The 19,294-nt window shown below is 31.9% G+C and overlaps 1 protein-coding gene across 1 annotated transcript in view; it reads left to right on the top strand.

The window, feature by feature from the left end:
* Positions 1-19,294, top strand: part of LOC143046102 (bone morphogenetic protein receptor type-1B-like) — a 22,029-nt gene extending 2,735 nt beyond the window's left edge. The window contains exons 2-11 of the mRNA XM_076219092.1: positions 5,922-6,106; positions 8,406-8,523; positions 9,361-9,469; positions 11,544-11,679; positions 12,178-12,370; positions 13,202-13,393; positions 14,909-15,014; positions 17,660-17,835; positions 18,131-18,264; positions 18,676-19,294. Of these exons, the coding sequence (XP_076075207.1) occupies positions 5,922-6,106; positions 8,406-8,523; positions 9,361-9,469; positions 11,544-11,679; positions 12,178-12,370; positions 13,202-13,393; positions 14,909-15,014; positions 17,660-17,835; positions 18,131-18,264; positions 18,676-18,819 (1,493 nt within the window). The 3' untranslated portion in view covers positions 18,820-19,294. The remainder of the gene's footprint in view (positions 1-5,921; positions 6,107-8,405; positions 8,524-9,360; positions 9,470-11,543; positions 11,680-12,177; positions 12,371-13,201; positions 13,394-14,908; positions 15,015-17,659; positions 17,836-18,130; positions 18,265-18,675) is intronic.

Raw genomic sequence — 19,294 nt, 5'->3', positions numbered from 1 at the left:
CTTTTCCATCTACTAGGATAGGAGCTGGGTTATTGATGTTAAGGGTCATGACTTCTGTTTTCATTTGGCTGATTTTAAGTCCAACTTGACTGGCAAAAGTATTAAGGCGGTTTGTCTTCTCTTGTAAATGGTGGTTGGTGTGAGATAAAAGAGCAAGATCATCAGCAAAGTCAAGATCTTCTAATGCTGCTGAAAGGTTCCATCTTATTCCTCTTGGAGCATCTTCTGTTGTTTTTCTCATCACCCAGTCAATGACAATATTGAAAAGAAGAGCAGACATCACACATCCTTGTCTAACTCCTGTTTTTACCTCAAACCAGATGTTGCTATGCCATACACTGCAAGTGAAATTGTTGTAAAAACTTTTGATAAGTTCAATTATATCTTTTGGAATTCCATATGCTCTTAGTATTCGCCACAAGGTCTTTCTGTTGATACTGTCAAAAGCCTTCTGGAAATCCACAAAGTTGATGTAAAGCTGCCTTTGCCATTCTGTACATTGTTCGATGATGTTGCGTAAAGCAAAATTTGATCGATGCACCCTCTACCTTTACGGAATCCTGCTTGCTCCTCTCTTAGTTGTTTATCAACTGCATCTGTTATTCTTTGGATAATAATTTTGGCCATGATTTTACTTGGAATTGACAGAAGGGTTATACCTCGCCAATTGTTGCAGTCGCTTAGAGCTCCCTTCTTGGCTAGCTTTATTATTATGCCTTTGGTCCAATCATCTGGTATTATTTTTCCTTCCCATATTGATGTAAATAATGAATGAAGAATTTCAGCTGCAAGTTCTGGGTCGACTTTGAAAAGTTCTGCATTCAGATTGTCATGACCTGGTGATTTTCCATTTTTTAAAGATTTTATTACTTTTATTATTTCCTGTCTGTCTGGAAGGTTGATATTAATTTCTAAGTCTTGAACTGCCTCAATTACTATCGCTTCGTCATCTGGCGGTGGCCGGTTAAGTACTTCCTTAAAGTGTTCTGCCCATCTTGCTTTTTGTTCGTCTTCTGTTGTCAATAGCCTTCCATTTTTGTCTTTTATATGGACATCATTATTGTTACGAAATTTGCCACAGATTTCTCTTGTGATCTTGTAGATTTTTCCTTGTTCACCCTTTTCTGCTGCTTCTTCTGCATGTTTTGCTTGTTTAGCAAGGTCTTAGATGTAAGCTTTTTTGTCTGCTCTAGCCATTCGTTTAACATTTTTGTCTAGTACTCTGTAGCTTGCTTTGTGTCTTTCTTGTAACCATTCAGATTTTGTGTCTAGAATCTTCTTATTCATGTGACGTCTTTCTTCTATAACCTTCCATGTTCCTGGTGTTATCCATTTCTTCATCTTTTTACCCTGTTTAAAACCCAAACATTCTTTGCTAGTTGTTTCGTATATTGTTCTTATTTGATCCCATTTTGAGTTGACTTCTGTTGTTTCTGCTGGGATCATGTCAGGATTATCTGTCAGAGCTTGAAAATTATTCTTCAATTGGAGGATGAATGCATTTTTTACTTTATGATCTTGTAATTTTTCAATATCATATCTTGTGGGGACAAGTGTTTTACGTCCTATACTTCTCAATTTCATCTTAATATTTGCAGTAACAAGGTGATGGTCACTACCAACATCTGCTTCCCTCTTGACTTTAACATCGAGTAATGAACGCCTCCAAGTATCATTTATCATAAGGTGGTCTATCTGGTTCTTATCCCTTCCATTTGGAGAACACCATGTTAATTTATGTATATCTTGATGTGAAAAGAGTGTTCCTCCTACTACCAAGTTGTAAGCTGCACATAATTCTACTAGTCTTTCTCCATTATCATTTATAGTACCACATCCATGTTTACCTATTATTCTGTCCATATCAGTGTTGTTGTTTCCCACTTTGGCATTCAAATCACCCATCACCACCAATAGATCATGACGTGGTACCAATCTCACTTCACCTTGTAGTTGTTCGTAAAAGGTGTCTTTCATAGCTTCATCACTGTCATTTGTTGGTGCATAGCATTGTATAAGAGTCATATTGGTATGCACTCCCTTAAATTTTGCTGTTATCAATCTACTATTGACAGGTTTCCATTCCATAAGTCTGTTCTCAGTGCCTTTCTTGAGGATGATGGCTACAGTCTGCACGGTTAGCCACTAGTCCGATGCCCCAGACTAGTAAAATTTCATTCGGACTAGTAAGTTTTTGCAAAATTTTGTTTGGACCAATAAGAAAAATGTCAGAATATTGGTCTTCGGACTAGTAGTTGAAAAAGTTTTTGGTGCAGACTGTGGCTACTCCTTCAAAATGATAGTTGTCATCTCTCCCTGAGTACATAACTGTTTCTCCTGAGTCTGTCTTTATCTTACCAGAACCTGTCCATCTACTTTCGCTAACTCCCAAAATGTGCAAATTATATCGCCTCATTTCTGATGTGACCTGTGCAATGCCAGCAGCTTCCTTGCGGCTTTCACCGCTGGCAATCATACTATTTTCTTGAAGGCCTATTCGCACAGCAGTTGTGTTTGATTCCTTTGTTGCTGGAAGTATGTCCAGTGCACGATGTTTTGTCGATATTGTCAACATCGCAATGTCAACTTTATAGTATCGTTATTGTGTTAACATTGTATCCTATCTTTATGTTCTGTACCTTTGTCACATCGTATATTCGTGATGTTAACAATTCGTGTCAACATCGTGTTTATGTTGTATATCAACTCTATAACTTTCTGTTTACATCGTTGACATCATATACATCGTGATATTGACAATATCGTTTTTACATTGTCAACATTGTATAAATGTTGTGAACCAAGTCTTAATCTTTGTGTTTACATCGTTCACATCGTATACATCGTGATGTTAACAATATCGTGTCAACATCGTATTTATGTTGAATATAAAGGCCATACCTTTCTGTTTACATCGTTCACATCGTATACATCGTGATGTTGACAATATAGTTTTTACATCGTCAACATCGTATATATGTTGTGAACCAAGTCTTTACCTTTGTGTTTACATCGTTCACATCGTATACATCGCAATGTTGACAATATCGTGTCAACATCGTGTTTATGTTGTATATCGACTCTATAACTTTCTGTTTACATCGTTAACATCGTTTATATCTTTATGTTTGAATATTGTTTATACATCATTTACATCATCAACATCGTATAAATAATGTGTACCAAGTCTATACCTTTGTATTTACATCGTTCACATCGTATACATTGTGATGTTGACAATATCAATAAAAAGTTTTTTTATTCATTCATTTAATTATTCAATGAAGTTTGTCGACTACATATATACAGTTTGCATTTTTATGTTTTTTTTAACAACAAATATTTTAATTAAATTTGATGTTATAGCTCTAATTTGACACAAAATAGTGTCAACATAGTTTATATGGCGATGTAAACACAAAATCTTTTTAACGTTGTATACATAACGATGTTTACAATGTCAACGATGTAAACAATATATAAGAGTTAAGACAATGTAAACGATGTACACACAATATTGTGTAAACATTGTACATCGCGATGATAACGATGTCAACGATGTAAACAATATATAGAAGTTCAAACAATGTATACGATGTTGTGTCACAACATCGTGATAACATTGTATACATTGCTATGTTAACGATGTCGACGATGTAAACAATATATAAGGGTTCAAATAATTTATACGATGTTGACACAACATCGTGTTAACATTGTATACATCGCGATGTTAACGATGTCAACGATGTAAACAATATATAAGGGTTGAAACAATGTGTACGATGTTGACACAACATCGTGTTAACATTGTATACATCTCGATGTAAACAATGTAAACACAATATATTTTCTAGATTGTATACATCACGATGTTAACAATGTCAACGATGTAAACAATATATAAGGGTTCAAACAATGTAAACAATGTTGACACAATATCGTGTTAACATTGTAGATATTGCGATGTCTACAATATTGATTAATCATCGTGCACTGGACATGAATGTGTTGCTGTTTCCGTAACTTAATTCTTTTTACAGGATAGAGTTGTTGGCCCTATGCCAAACCCCCTACTTGGACTGCAAGGTTGGGCGGTAAATACCACCCCCGGTATTTACCAGTGGTATTTACCGGTATTTACCGCCCTGGACAATACTCCCCAAGTGCCTTGAAGTGGTCAATACTGGCAAATACTGGTCGATTGAAATTTTAATGGTTGTTTTTACTATTAATTGAAGTAAAAACTTGTTAAAAAGTCAAATATACTTAAACTTTAATCTTTATGCATGTGTCAGCTTATAAAATTAATGAATTTGATGTGTTTTATTCATTTATAACACTTATTCCTACTGATTTAAAATTTAGTTATTATGAATTATGATATTGTATATTTAAGATATATATAAAAATTTACATATATTATTTCAACATTTATAAATCAATATATTTTAATTCAAAATGTAGGATTTAAAAGGTAATTAAAATTTAAGGTGAAAAAAAACCAGGGATTTTTTGTCGAGGTTTCCTTCCTTTAGATAAGTTGCCGACCAAGGCTGACGAACCATTATCTGCCCGTTTTTATTTCAGAGTTTTCTTTCTCCTAGATAAATTACCTTCCTGGGTTAACGATCTTCATCTAACCGGCTATTTACCCATAGTTGGGGCAAGGTTAATGAGAGTAAGGGCGTGTCCACACGCCGGTGGGCCTACACTCTGCATCTTTAGGGCCCTTGCTGCTCCAAGATCCTCTACAGTAAAGCCTGAGATACTAGATCCCAGTTACCATGTGCTGTCGCGGGGAGGCACTGTAGAAGTCTTGACAGTGTAGAGGCTATGTACTGGCAGGAGAGGCTTACTCACTCGGCTCTCTCTTCGCTCACATATGTAAGCTAGCCAGCGGCAGCTGCTTTTCATAAAAAAAAACAACCACACTAGACGCATACTACTGCCCTGTGGAACAACCACCAGCACACAAACTTACCATGCTTACCATTTATTCAACACCAAAAAATCATTGTAACAATCTCACTTTATCTACTAGAAACAATGAAAAAAAAAAACTCACTAGTTAACCAAAACATGATTAAGAATTACACAAAAATAAAATACTTGATGTCAGAATCTCACTTTATTCAAAACCAATAAAAAAAAAAAAAAAAAAACGTTTATAGCAATACACTTTAAGTCTAATACCATGACATAAAAAAAAAAAACACTTTGTCAGAATCTCACTTTATTTAGAAACAATGAAAAAAAAAATATTTATAGCAATTCACTTATCAAAACTCGATTACATATTATTTTAAAAACACAACACCAATAAAAATTGGGTGTGAACGTGTAGGGTGTGAACAGACCATAGGTGGGAAGGTGTATCTGGCGAACATGAATGGGTATGAACATGATTTTGCGCGAACGGACCCAGATTCGTCATATACATATACTTTCTGACTTCTTTTTAAAAAAAATTGTCTAACCTGAATTCTAAAACAATTGTATTTAAATGAAAGGTGCCTTTGATTTTTATTGTAGGGAACATTAAGTGTTAATTTATCCTTGTCCGTCAGTATGTATGTCCCAAAATTTGTTTTGTTTTCTAACTTTAGTTTGCCTCAACCAAATGTTATGAAACCTGTTACCATGATTACAACAAAATAAAGATCAATACCTTTTCAAATTTTATTTAGAGGAATATTTTTTTTATATGACTCCCTGGATTATAACAGGTTATGCTTTAATTGACAGATGTATAAGACATTTCTGGACTATAACTTTTCACTGTTTTGACAAAAGAAAAAAATGTGTGGTATGATTGTTTTCTCCTCTGCTGCTGTTGGGATTAAAATGTGTAAATAGATGGAAAGGCAACAAATAAGTTCAATTTAATATTTTATATGAATTATTTTTTTTTCTTTCAGTAAATAGTATAAAATGTAAATGTGACCCTTGTCATCATGATGCAGTGAATGAGACATGTGAAGCAACCAGTAAATGTTTTACTGCAATTAGAGTTTCTTATGAAAATGGTATTGAAGAACATTATTGGACCTATGGGTGCTTTTCTGATGATGAAAAAGACAAAGCAGGAAACTCTGTATTACAGGTAAATTCCTCTATTGTGGCTAGATTGTATTACAGGTAAATACCTCTATTGTGGCTAGATTGCATTACAGGTAAATTCCTATATTGTGGCTGAATTCCATTACAGGTAAATTCCTCTATTGTGGCTAGATTGTATTACAGGTAAAATCCTCTATTGTGGCTAGATTGTATTACAGGTAAATACCTCTATTGTGGCTAGATTGCATTACAGGTAAATTCCTATATTGTGGCTAAATTTCATTACAGATAAATTCCTCTATTGTGGCTAGATTTAATTACAGATAGATTCCTCTATTGTGGCTAGGTTGCATAACAGGTAAATTCCTCCATTGTGGCTAGATACATAATATATAGTAATTATAAGTGCTAATAGAAATGCAGCACATCATGTCCCCATTCAAATGCCTTGATTGTCCAAAAGAAAGGGGTGTTCCAAGTTCAACTTCCAACCCCCAGAACTCTACCCCTGAATCTGCAACTGCACATTGAATTCCAAGTTTGGTTCCTTTTTTGATTAACAATATAATAATGTTCTTTCAATGCATCCCTCAAACATTTAGCTGGTTTTATCTTACCTGTTAGGTCGTTCATCCACTTTTTTTCATTTTTAAAACTTCTATATATCTTCAATTTTCATCCAAATATGGGTGTCTTCCTCCTATTCCCACTTTTTAAAAATACTATTCCTTCTATTCCCACTTGCAAATAACAATAGATGTTTTGATAAATAATTTGTTTTTATAACAATCAGGGTTAATTAGAATTTCACCTAAGATTTACCTGTACTTTTTTTTTAAAGCATAACATATTTGGTACACTGTTTAGGTATAATACCTTGTTTATTTGTAATATGTTTCTTTTTTCATCAAATAAATACTTAAAAATAGAGAAAAATTATGATAAATAGATTGGAGTCAGATTTATTTTTAAATTTTTGAATTTGTAACTTTAAAAAATTGTCTGCTTTACTAATAAATCATGATATAAATAATACTATAACCAAGTATAATCTTATATATATATAAATCTTTATTCTCACAAACCAAATAACAGAAAGGTATAGAGATAATTTTACATATTTCAATACAATTACATAAATATATAATGTACGAAAGTAGATAGAGGCATTCACAATTGTTCACCCAGAAAAGTTCAATTTGTTATTGATCTCCTTTATAAGTTTACAAAGTTCGTTCAGTTCTGTACATTTTGGGGAATTCATTAAGTCATAAAACTTCAATGTGTTTGTTCTATTTCTATTGTAAAATGCAATACATTGTTTTCTACAATTATCGAAAGCTGAACAATTAAAAATGTAATGGTATTCATCACCAATGGCATCTGAATATTAACACAATACACATTTTCTGTTTTCTCTTTCTATGTTTTGCCATCTTCCAGTTTCTATTAAAGATTTCATGTTCAAAGTTCCAAATTTAAGAAATAAGGATATCTGCCATTCATCCAAAATAAATATTTCTCAAACTCCAAAGTAACTTTAAATTAACGATAATTTAATGCTTTTGGTGATTCCTGTTGGCTTAAGATGTGGAATAAAAGTATACTTTAAAACATAATTACTTGGACCAATAATCAAAGATATAAAATAATGGGGTAAAACTGTTAACTTTACTTCATTATTTATTTTGTTTTAAAAAAAAACAGAATTCATACAGATGCAAAAATAACTTATTACCTGTTCTAATAAAAAAAACACTGGTCAATTAACAGTTGATTAAAAAATGTTTGTACAGTATAATCCTTTGTTTGCACAAGTTTTCCTTCTATTCCCACATGAAATTTTACCTTTTCTTACCAGATTTATAAAAAGTGGGAATAGAGGGAATGAACCCAAATATGATCACAATGGCATTTCTTATTGGTAACCTCTGCTGTTAGGGTTCCTTATGGTGGGAATTTGCAATCCAAAGTGGAAATTGATTTTTTGATAAAAAAAAATCTGAAAATTACTGGAAATGTTCTGTCACATATCCTAAGAGATTATCTAAATCTTAGAACAATTGTTAGTTTGGATTTTTATTAAATGTAGTGTTTTCTTTTCTATTGACATTCAGTATGGAAGAATCAATTCCAAGAATTTGAATGAGAAAAAAGAAACAACAATTTACTGTACACTTTTCACTAATTAATATACTCAAATTTTAGGTATGAGTCCTAAGAATGTCTTACATTAAAACTGAAAAATAATAATATTTATTGTTGAAAATGGATTATTATGGTTTTGGATAATTTTCTATAAATGTATGTTTTGTTCATGTTAAAATATTGTTATATTTTAGTGTAAAGGACACTTAGTACCACATGCATTACCTCAAACAATAGAATGTTGTGATGAAGAAGATTATTGTAATGAAGAAATAGAGCCAGATTTACAAGATAAATCTACTCCTTCTCCAGGTAGGTACATACACATTATTTCTGGTGTAAAATTATTCAAAATATCTGCAAACTTATTAATAGTCATGGCATTAAATATTATTAAGACATTCCGTTATCATAGTTTGGGTTTTATGATGATGTATGTTTTCTACTACAACTTCAGTTTGAGGTAATTCACAATTCATATTTCTTAATTATCTTGGTTTCTAGATTCAGGGGAGATAACAATTTGTACACATATTTGTGCTGTGATTTCTCAGAGAAGTTGAAAATAATTTATCAGAATGGAAACAATTGCTTTCCAATTTTCCAATTTTACATTACAGGAAATAAAAAGTGATCCTACCGAGCCAATAACATGCCTGCTTTTATAGTTGCCTTTTTGTCTTTCTTATTTTATTGCAGCTGGTTACATACCACGGCTCAATTAAATAACATCTTAAAAGATGAAGATAAAAATAATGTATTGACTTAGCATAAAAGTGATATTTATAGTTAGGACAAAGTATAGAAACAGAAAATTTGATGCTTCAAGAATCATTTTCTCTGTTAAGTGTGAATTTTATATATATATAGTCAATACATTATTGATAACTGTTTTTTTGCTATCTACAAATTTTTGTTATTTTGTAAGTTAAAAATATTTTTGAAAAATGCTTTTTAAAGATTCACAACACATTTTGACTGTTAAGATATCTGTGTTTATTGTAAACAATTGTATTGAGCCCAATTTCTCACATGTTTGATCTGAGCTAGTGTTTTGTATAATGACAAGTGATGCTGAAAACTAATTATATTATGTTACCATCATCTTTTCCTGAAATGCACATATTTTGCCAATGTCATTTTTTTCAGACATCCAGCCGACAGCCTCACTCAGTGACATCACACAGATAGCTTTGATTGTGTCAGTGTCTACATGTTTGATAATATTCATCATAACTATAACCTGTCTCTATATAAGGTAAGGTTATTTTAAAAATACATAAACTATTGTTCATCTTATGTCAGGAATGCTGTGAAGTGCATAGCTGAAGCTGTTTGGAAAATTTCACAAAGTTATAATAAATTATGATGAATTTTGGTTGCACAATAGTTCATTTAAGATAAAATCTGGAATGGTGTCAGGTACTGGTTGTTGTATATTTTGTCTAAGTTTATTATAACTTGTGAAATAAACATTTTCCAAACCAGCAGTTGTCGTCATACACTTCACAGCATTCCTATGGCAATTAGAATAAGTACCTCTAGCCAAGTGACGCCAGTCGAAATGGTACAGAATTGCAAGTCAAATGCTGTTGAAATTTAGGTAAAACACAAACTGTACACAGTTGGACAATAATTTATTATATATTTTAGTTCCATTATACAAGATGACAATCTCATTCATTCTTTTGTTATTAGCAGAATTTTGCAGAATAATATCAACAAACATTTCAATTTCAATGACATTCACATTTTATTCAACTTTCTTGTTTAATATAAAAAAGAAGATGTGGTATGATTGCCAATGAGACAACTATCCACAAAAGACCAAAATGACACAGACATTAACAACTATAGGTCACCGTACGGCCTTCAACAATGAGCAAAGCCCATACCGCATAGTCAGCTATAAAAGGCCCTGATAAGACAATGTAAAACAATTCAAACGAGAAAACTATTGGCCTTATTTATATATAAAAAAATGAACGAAAAACAAATATGTAACACATAAACAAACGACAACCACTGAAATACAGGCTCCTGACTTGGGACAGGCACATACATAAATAATGTGGCGGGGTTAAACATGTTAGTTTACTTCCATACATGTATACTTTAACTTTTACTTTTTATTTAAACTCACTATGGTTACATTGTAATGTAATTTATACCTTCCCAATTTTGCACTTCAGGCATGATTTTCTGTATTGTTTTTTATCCTGATGATGGTGCAGAGTCAAAAAGCGAGACATAAGTATGCTGTTTCTAGCGTCGGCGTCAACAATATATTAGGTTGTGATTAGGTCTAGTTTATGGTGAAGTGGTAGGTCAATCATGTTTGGTATGCAGTTGTATAAGCATTGACAAATCTCATTTCCATGGACATTATTTGGACCTGCCCCTTCAGTCATGGTCTATTGACTTTGAAACTTTTGCTTATTTTACATGTATCAGTTGGTGATTAGGTCAGTTTGTGGGGAACCACAAGTGGTAGGTCAATGATATTTGGTGTACAGTTGTATAAGCATTGGCATATCTTGTTTCCTTGGAGATAATTTGGCTCCGCCCCCTTAGTCATGGTCTATTGACTTTGAAATTTTTCTAAGTTATCATGAATTAGTCTGTGATTAGGTCAGTTCAAGGGGAATTAGTGGAAGGCCAATGTTAATTGGTATTCAGTTGTATATGCATTGGCACATCTCATTTTCATTGAGAATATTTGGCCTTGTCCCTCAGTCACAGTCTAATGACTTTGAAACTTTTCTTAGTTTACATGTATTAGTTTGTGATTAGATCAGTTTAAGATGAACTGCTAATGTTAAGTCAATGATATTTGGTATGCAAATTTATTGGCATTTGCATGTATTGTTTCCATGGTTCATGGAGATTATATAGCCCCACCCCCTCTTCATGGTTCATTGACTTTGAAACTTTTACATAGTTTACAGGTTTATGTTTGTATTTAGATTTGGGAACGACTTATAATAAGTCAATGGTATTTGGTATGCAGTTGTATTAGCATTGGCACATTTCATTTACATGGAGATTGTTAAGCAAAATAACTCGGTCATAGTTTATTGACTTTGAATATTTGCATAACTTGTTTAAGATGTTAGAGTATTGCTCTTTGGATTTCAACATTTGCATACTCAAAATTACAAAAAAGCGAGACATATTTCTGTGATAACAGTTTATTATTGGTACTAGATTGAGAATACTCTTCATTACCAATAATATACATTTAAATTTCATGGTTGATTTATTGAATGAACTTATACTTAATTGGACAAGACGGCTGAGACATGTTATGTTCATTTAACTCTTTGTTTCAGATATAAAAGAAATTTATCACAACGACAGTTGTTAAAAGATGATATTGGACAAAGTGAATCCTTTATATGTAATGGTGAATCTCTCAAATCTTATATAGATCATTCCTCAGGTAGTGGGTCAGGGATACCTTTCTTGGTGAGCATTATCTACATTATTTAATATAACATGGAGTAAGCTCAAATTAGAAAAAAATTAAAGAAAAAAATATTGAAGAAAACTTGAAAAGAGGGAAAAGAGCACTGGAATTATTGCCCTTAGCCGAGGAAAATAAAATATGCTCATCGACTGGAACATTAGAATTTTATTAAACAGTTATACATATTTTCGTACATTCACTTCCTCATTGGACAGTTTACTGCTAGCTTCGCTACACAAACTAATGCACAAGAAACACAGTAACATTTAAGAGGAATTAATGTACATGTGCATGCAACAAAACTTACTCACAATTTTAGGAACAAACTTTTGAAAAGATACATTGCACAAATGAAGATCAATAAGTTTAGAAATATACAGAATACTCTCTTTCATGTTTTTATACTAAAAAGACAATAAAATGTATCAGGTAAACTATTTTTAGTCATATGATATATAAACCTACCAAAGTCAAGAACTTGGTTGTTTTATTCTCAGGTCCAAAGAACAATAGCAAGACAGATTAATTTGATAAAAAGTATTGGTAAAGGTAGATATGGAGAGGTTTGGAAAGGAAAATGGAGGGAAGAAAATGTGGCTGTTAAAATATTCTTTACAACAGAAGAAGGCAGTTGGTTCAGAGAGACAGAATTATATCAGACAGTTTTACTTAGACATGATAATATACTAGGTTTGTGTTGAATATCATGGTTTTAGAAAAAAAAAATAATGTTATCAAAACAGTATCAATAAGCAATGTTAAACATCCTACATTTAAAGTTGGAGGGTTGCTGGAAAAATTATAAGAACACATTTACCTATTCAAATAAAACAAAATTAAGAATATTGAGTTGGACTATAGTAAACTAACATACATGCGTTAAATAGTTTTACATTTGATATTTCTTTGCCTTTTATAGCTTACTATTCAATTGTGTTTTGCTCATTGTTGAAGGTCATACATAATTGTTAACTTTTACATCATTTAGTCTCTGGTTTAGAGTTGTTTCATTGGCAATCATACTGTATTGTCCAAAATGGCTCAATCTGATTTTCAATACTGTATGTACAAGCACAGTGACCTTCATTCCATGTAAAAACTATTTAAAAAAAATATTTGCTTTGTATAATTATAAACCATCAAAACACAAACATATTTTATTTAGAAGAACAAAATAGCCAACAGGTAGAAAAAAAGAATAAAATTGAAATCTTGATCAGAAGAATATATGAACTATAACTATGAAACAAAACATATGTTTCCCCATTTAATCTAAGGCTTCAATCAGTTAAATAGCAGACATATGGGGAATTTATGCATAAAACAGGTTTATTTATTGTATTATAGAACACAATTTATTTTATTATGATTGAGAACTATAACCAGAAAAAGTAAAACAGTTACATCCCTTTCTTAACATCCAATCATGAAGTAAAAAGACTTCACTGCTTTTTGCATTGTAGAAATGGCCCTGTCCTGTTATTTAAGCTTAATACAGTACAACTGATTTTTTTACAACAGGTTTTATAGCATCTGATATTAAGGGGACAGGATCCTGGACACAGCTGTTCCTGATAACAGATTACCATGAGAATGGTTCCCTGTATGATTACCTATCAACACACATTCTAGATGTGGATGATACACTAAAGATGGTTCATACTATATCATGTGGACTCACACATTTACATACAGAAATATTTGGCACAAAAGGTAGACGTTTATAATGAAACTTGTTTTAAGCAAAATTACTGCAGTATATTTTGATTTTTTGGGATACGATTGCTTTCAAGTAGCTCAGGACAATGCCCTCAAGTCAACTGCTTTATTGTAAACATTAAGGACCATCTCGGATTCTTATGATTGTCTTGGTTTAAAAGGTAAAAACAGACAAAGGGATTGAACTTAAACAACTTTCCTATATTGTTCTTTTCATAATCTTCATGTTTGATATTTCCCTTGACTTATATGCGTGTTTTTAACAACACGGAAAATCAGAATTAAGCCGTATTTATATTTAGTTTTTTTATAAATTTAGAAACACGTCAGAGGGAATTCCGATAAATCTATTTCTGTCATATAAGAACTGAAGTGGAGTTTTACGTATATGTCACCGTTATTAAACTGATATTTGATATTGTACTTCCATATAAAAAAAAAAAAAAATAGAGAACCATTTAGGTTTAATATACGTTCTTACTACAGGTTTTGTTTAGGTAATTATGCGCATGCGTATAGTTTTCTTGACTTCAAGGGGTACTAGGTTAAATGGTTGCTCTGGATTCCCCACTCAATGGATTAATTTATAAATCATGGGATCCTTCCTATGTATGTCTGCTATTGAGGGTTATTGTTGTTGCATAATTTTAAATCATATGCATCGTCTTAATTAAAATAAATGTAGTCCACATCGTAAAAAGGTTACTTTCAACACCCCTTCAGGCAAAATGGAGTCTTCCATATTATCGTTTCGAGTTGTCTCCCTTCCTGAAGTCACTTCCGTGAATTCTGAATCAAAACAACGGAAAACAACATGTTGAGAAAAATTATCCTGTTCTGTCGATAAACGTTGTATTAAATTAAAAACGATCGCAATTTAAACCGAGGAATGTGTACGGAAAGGAGTCATGATCACTGGCCCAAAGGAAATTAAATATTTAAAGAGTTAGGAAAGGGCTTCCTCCTAGAATTAACGTAGGAAAATAGGTGGTAAGATACGAAGTGAAATACTTCTCTCACTCTGAGTCTCAGTGACTGCTGTGGAAAGTAAACTTGGAATTGATGGTACAAAAATAAAACACAATAGGCTTAAGTACATTGTTCATACACTTTTAACCGGGATTAGCTTTTTTGTAACTATTCAGATTACGTAAATTATATTTTACATGTGCAGTTGAATTAGTTGTGAAAATAATATTATCCAGCTTCATGTATACATGTGTCAATGAAAACAATGGCAATTGTATCCCTCAGAGCAATCTGCTCTTTGATTGTTTACTTTCATTTTATAATTGTGTTCACAAATGAACACCTGTGTTAAACAAGTTAAATAGTCAAATTTGTTTATAGAGGTTTTTTCTGTAAATTGAAAATCAAGAATTACTCTCCATAACATTTATGTTTAATTGGAACAGTCTTTTGAGATGCAATAATGAATTTATGTAATCTCTGTGAAAATACATAAACTTACTGGTATACAAGATAAGACTCATCTTTGATCTGTTTCAGGAAAACCTGCCATGGCTCACAGAGACATTAAAAGTAAAAATATTTTGGTAAAAAGAGATGGTAGTTGTTGTATTGCTGATTTAGGATTAGCCGTTAGATATATCAGGTAAAACTACTTTTCATTGTCAATATGTACATGATGTACATAGTAGTATTAATGTATACAATGATCACTATAAACTTTACTGTGTACCTTAGAAATATATAAATTCTATTCTGAAAGTTGGTTGTTAAACCAATCAGATGTATTAGAACAGAGATAATACAGTTCAAATAATACAATTAATACAAATATATACACTCCTGTTATGAGACCATTATTTTTTGTGACTGCAAAAAAAGTAGCAGAAGCTAAACATAGCCATCATACATTTTTTTATTTTTATACGACCGAAGACATTTGGTTTTCGCACTATAACTTTAGTAAAAGTTAATAGAAATCTATGAAATTTAAACACAAGGTTCATGACAACAAAAGATAGGTTGGGATTGATTTCGGAAGTTTTGGTCCCAACTGTTTAAGAATAAGGGTCCAAAAAAGGGTTCAATAAGCATTTTTCTTGGTTTTCGCACAATAACTGTGGTATAAGTAAATAGAAATTTATGAAATTTAAACACAAGGTTTATGACCACAAAAGGAAGGTTGGGATTGATTTTGGGAGTTTTGGTTCCAACAGTTTAGGAATTGAGGGCCAAAAGGGTCCAAAATTAAACTTAGCAGGGTTCTCACTAGGAATTTTTCATGGTGAGTCCTGGGACTCATCACTTTTAGAAATGGTGAGTCCCAAAAGATTTTGATGAGTCCAGGATGCATGTATTTTTTTGTGTCATGATATAATGAAATATGACAAAATACAACTGAAACGATGCGTGTGGGTTGGTAGTTTTTATTAAATCAATAAAAATTATGACCTCTTAAAAGTTATTGCTCAAAATATATACATGTAGCAGACTTCTTTCTGGGTCTATCATATTCTTGATGTGGGGCCACATTGAAAAAAAATGTTGGTTTGTCAAAAACAGAGTTCCATAAAAAACATAAAAAAGATCAGGGCGATAGGTAGGGTTTTATTTTTTTTTTTTAATATGAATGGACTATTTAATAGTAAACTCAGTTAAAGAATTTGTCTTGTCATTTTTAGTTACCAAAATTTATTAAAATTACAAAAAAAAATAACCTTACAAATTAACCCCTTCCCCTCTACACCCTTTTCCCAATTAAATAAGTGTAGAATGAATTATAAACACCAAGTTTAACTATTTTCATGGCACTACCATATCAGCTGTTTGTTTTAAATGTCTATAAAATTATAAATATCCAGACAGAGTTGTCTGTTACTTAGGTGTTTCCCCAAGTATTTTTTTCCCGCCTAAAATGATCATGTGACATGTTTGTCAACAAAAGAAAACATTTGGTCAAGGAATTCATTTAATTTCTGGATTATTCTGCTTTTAATCCATTTAAGGTAAAGTCAAGTATTTGTATTTAAAAAAATAGTTTGCAAACAATTTTTACTTTCAATTTGACAAATGTCTCATGATCGCCGTTCATTGGCTTGTTCAACCATGCAGACAATGTAAATTATGTAAATTATAAATCTATCAGCTGTCAAAAATATTGATCTACGCATCACATCGATGTTTTGACATCGACTTCCGGTTTAGTTTCTAATCAAAACAACGGCTCAAAACAATGTCATATCATAAATCTTCTAGGCAAAACGATGTTTCTGGGACTCAGGGGATACAATCAGGACGCGTCCCATGGACTCACAGGTTTTAAAAATGACGCGTTCAGGACGCGTATACGCGTCTTAACGAGAACCCTGCTTAGTTTGATTTCATCAAAAATTGAACTATGGGGGTTCTTTGATATGCCGTATCTAATTTAATTTGCGTAGAAAAAAGTATTTTATCACTCCTAACACACGTGCTTTGTTTACTATGTAATACACATGCTTGAAATTCTCTTCCACAGATTAGACACTAAAATCGTATATTCAAAATTATTTCATGCTAAATAAAGCAACTATTATCATTCATATTCAAACACTATCAAAGGTAAAAAAAATTAAAAAGCCGATGATTTCCTGTGAATTTGATAAACAAGACTAAACTCGGAAATGAGTCTGGAATTGCTTGTTTTAGAATTTTGCAAAACATCCAGTTTCAATTTTGTCTTCGAAAACGAGAGAAACGTAAGGCTTGTCTGAGAAATTTATGGTTTGAGTCATTAAAATTATTCCATTTTAAACTGTTGCCTTTCTTTAATTGCTCTTGAACAATTTTAGGAAAATGGTGGGAAAATTCATGAAGTAAATGCGATGCAAGAAAAGTAAAAACAAGTTCGTTAGGCTACGAGTATGAGCATACTCAGTAATGTGATTTTGACAATCTTTTTTTGAAAAAGGGCACCAACTTTTAAGTTATCTCAAAATGACCGAAATTAGGTAAAAAAAAATCCGGATCCTTGTTCAGGACAGTAAGCATTTAATCACAGCAGCAATCATAGGATAGAATTCTTAACCCTGAAGTAGAGTTAATATAAGAGGAGGGAAATTCTTTAATTGCAAGTTTGAAGAAAATTTTGAAATTGTCATATTCGTTCACCCAGGAACACACACCAAAGTTAATATATTTTCAAAAAATTATCAGATTACATTATAAAAACTAGGCTCATTCAAGATAAAATTGTTGTAAAACTATAGGATCTTATGAATAATTTTAAACCTTTGTATATTAACTTTCCAGTGAAAACAATGAAGTAGATGTACCACCTATCACCAGGCAGGGAACCAAACGATATATGGCACCAGAAGTATTAGATGAGACATTGTTAACACATCATTTTGATGCATATAGAAAAGCTGATATTTATGCTTTTGGATTAGTTATGTGGGAGATATGTCGCAGATGTGTTGCAAATGGTAAAATTAACTTATTTTGAGGGTTGAAGGCTTTTTTTAAGAAAGGTGGTAAATAATTAAAACCTCCTAATTTACCAGACAAGGTTTTTGTAAAAGGAATACTGCCAACATCTCGGTCATTTTCATCTTACTTAATGCAAGTTAATTGCAGATGGTACTGCTCATGTTTATGCGACATTATATGATGCTCTGGTCAATTTGTCAGTATAAGTCAAAGTGCAATATTCCTATGAATATACTCTAAAGAAATGTAGTGTGGTCACAAACAAATAAAGAGTTAAGTTGTTCATTTCAGAGGGTGTAGTTGAAGACCAACAATGCCCATATTATGACTGTGTACAGCCAGATCCTAGTTTTGATGAGATGAGGAAAGTTGTCTGTATAGAGAAAATGCGACCAGATATTCCTAATAGGTGGTTAAATGACCAGGTAAGTCAAGGTGGTTACAGATTCAAGCTTCCTAGTCTAATTGTGATGATAGAACTGCTACTTTGAAAATGAAATACTAGGGATCTATTAATTTTTGAATGCAGTTTAAAGATAAGTAAACTAATATAACTTCTATAACTTTGGTCCTGAAGACGCCACACCTGTTGGCGCAACATGTAGACCACAATAAAATCTTACCATGGGGTAATTGATGGTTGTTTTTGTCTTTATTTGATTATTTATTTTGATCATGAAAACAAACATTATATATTTGATCTTCAAATTGTCTTAATATTCTTTTGTTGTCTCTTTGTTAGGTGGCTGTCACAGTGAGAGATATTCACATGTTCCATTTATTCAAATCAATAATTATTGTCATTTTCAATTAGTTGTGTATCTTTATATTTTCAGTATTTGAAAGCTATGATAAAAGTGATGACAGAATGTTGGAGTCAGAATCCTGCAGCTCGGTTAACCTCTCTTCGTGTGAAAAAGACACTTAATAAAATGTACCAACTGTCTCAGAAGAATGAAAAATTAGAACTTAGTTGTTAATCTGTGATATTTGTATTAATTGTCTAAATAACTACTTAATAGATCTGGGAAATGTTTTATATGGCACATATTTTCATGAAAACACCCACATATTCTGTTGTTTAAAGGATAATAAAAAAGTGTAGCATACTGAACAAAAATTATATTTAGTAGACTGTTGATGCCTTTTGAATTTCCTTCTTCAATCAAAAACATAAATATGATTCAAAATTCCAGGTTGAAAAGTATGACTGTCATCATCTTGAAACGATTTATAAAGAAAATGTGTGGGTGCAATTCATGATTATATTTTGTGTAGGTTTTTTATGTAGAGTTTCATTAAAAAATAACACAGCTGTTTACAATATTTCCTTTTTAAAAAAAATGTTACCATCTCAAAGCAGTATACAACTGTCAACAAATCAGGGTGAAACAAGTATTACTTGAATTTCTAGTAGATAATGTTTATTTTGTACCTCAAATAATTTAACCTCCA

The sequence above is a fragment of the Mytilus galloprovincialis genome, chromosome 9 (genome assembly GCF_965363235.1).
Source record: "Mytilus galloprovincialis chromosome 9, xbMytGall1.hap1.1, whole genome shotgun sequence".
In the NCBI taxonomy this organism is placed as follows: Eukaryota; Metazoa; Mollusca; class Bivalvia; order Mytilida; family Mytilidae; genus Mytilus; species Mytilus galloprovincialis.
The sequence above is the reverse complement of the archived record's forward strand: the minus strand, read 5'-3'. Positions and strand labels throughout refer to the sequence as shown.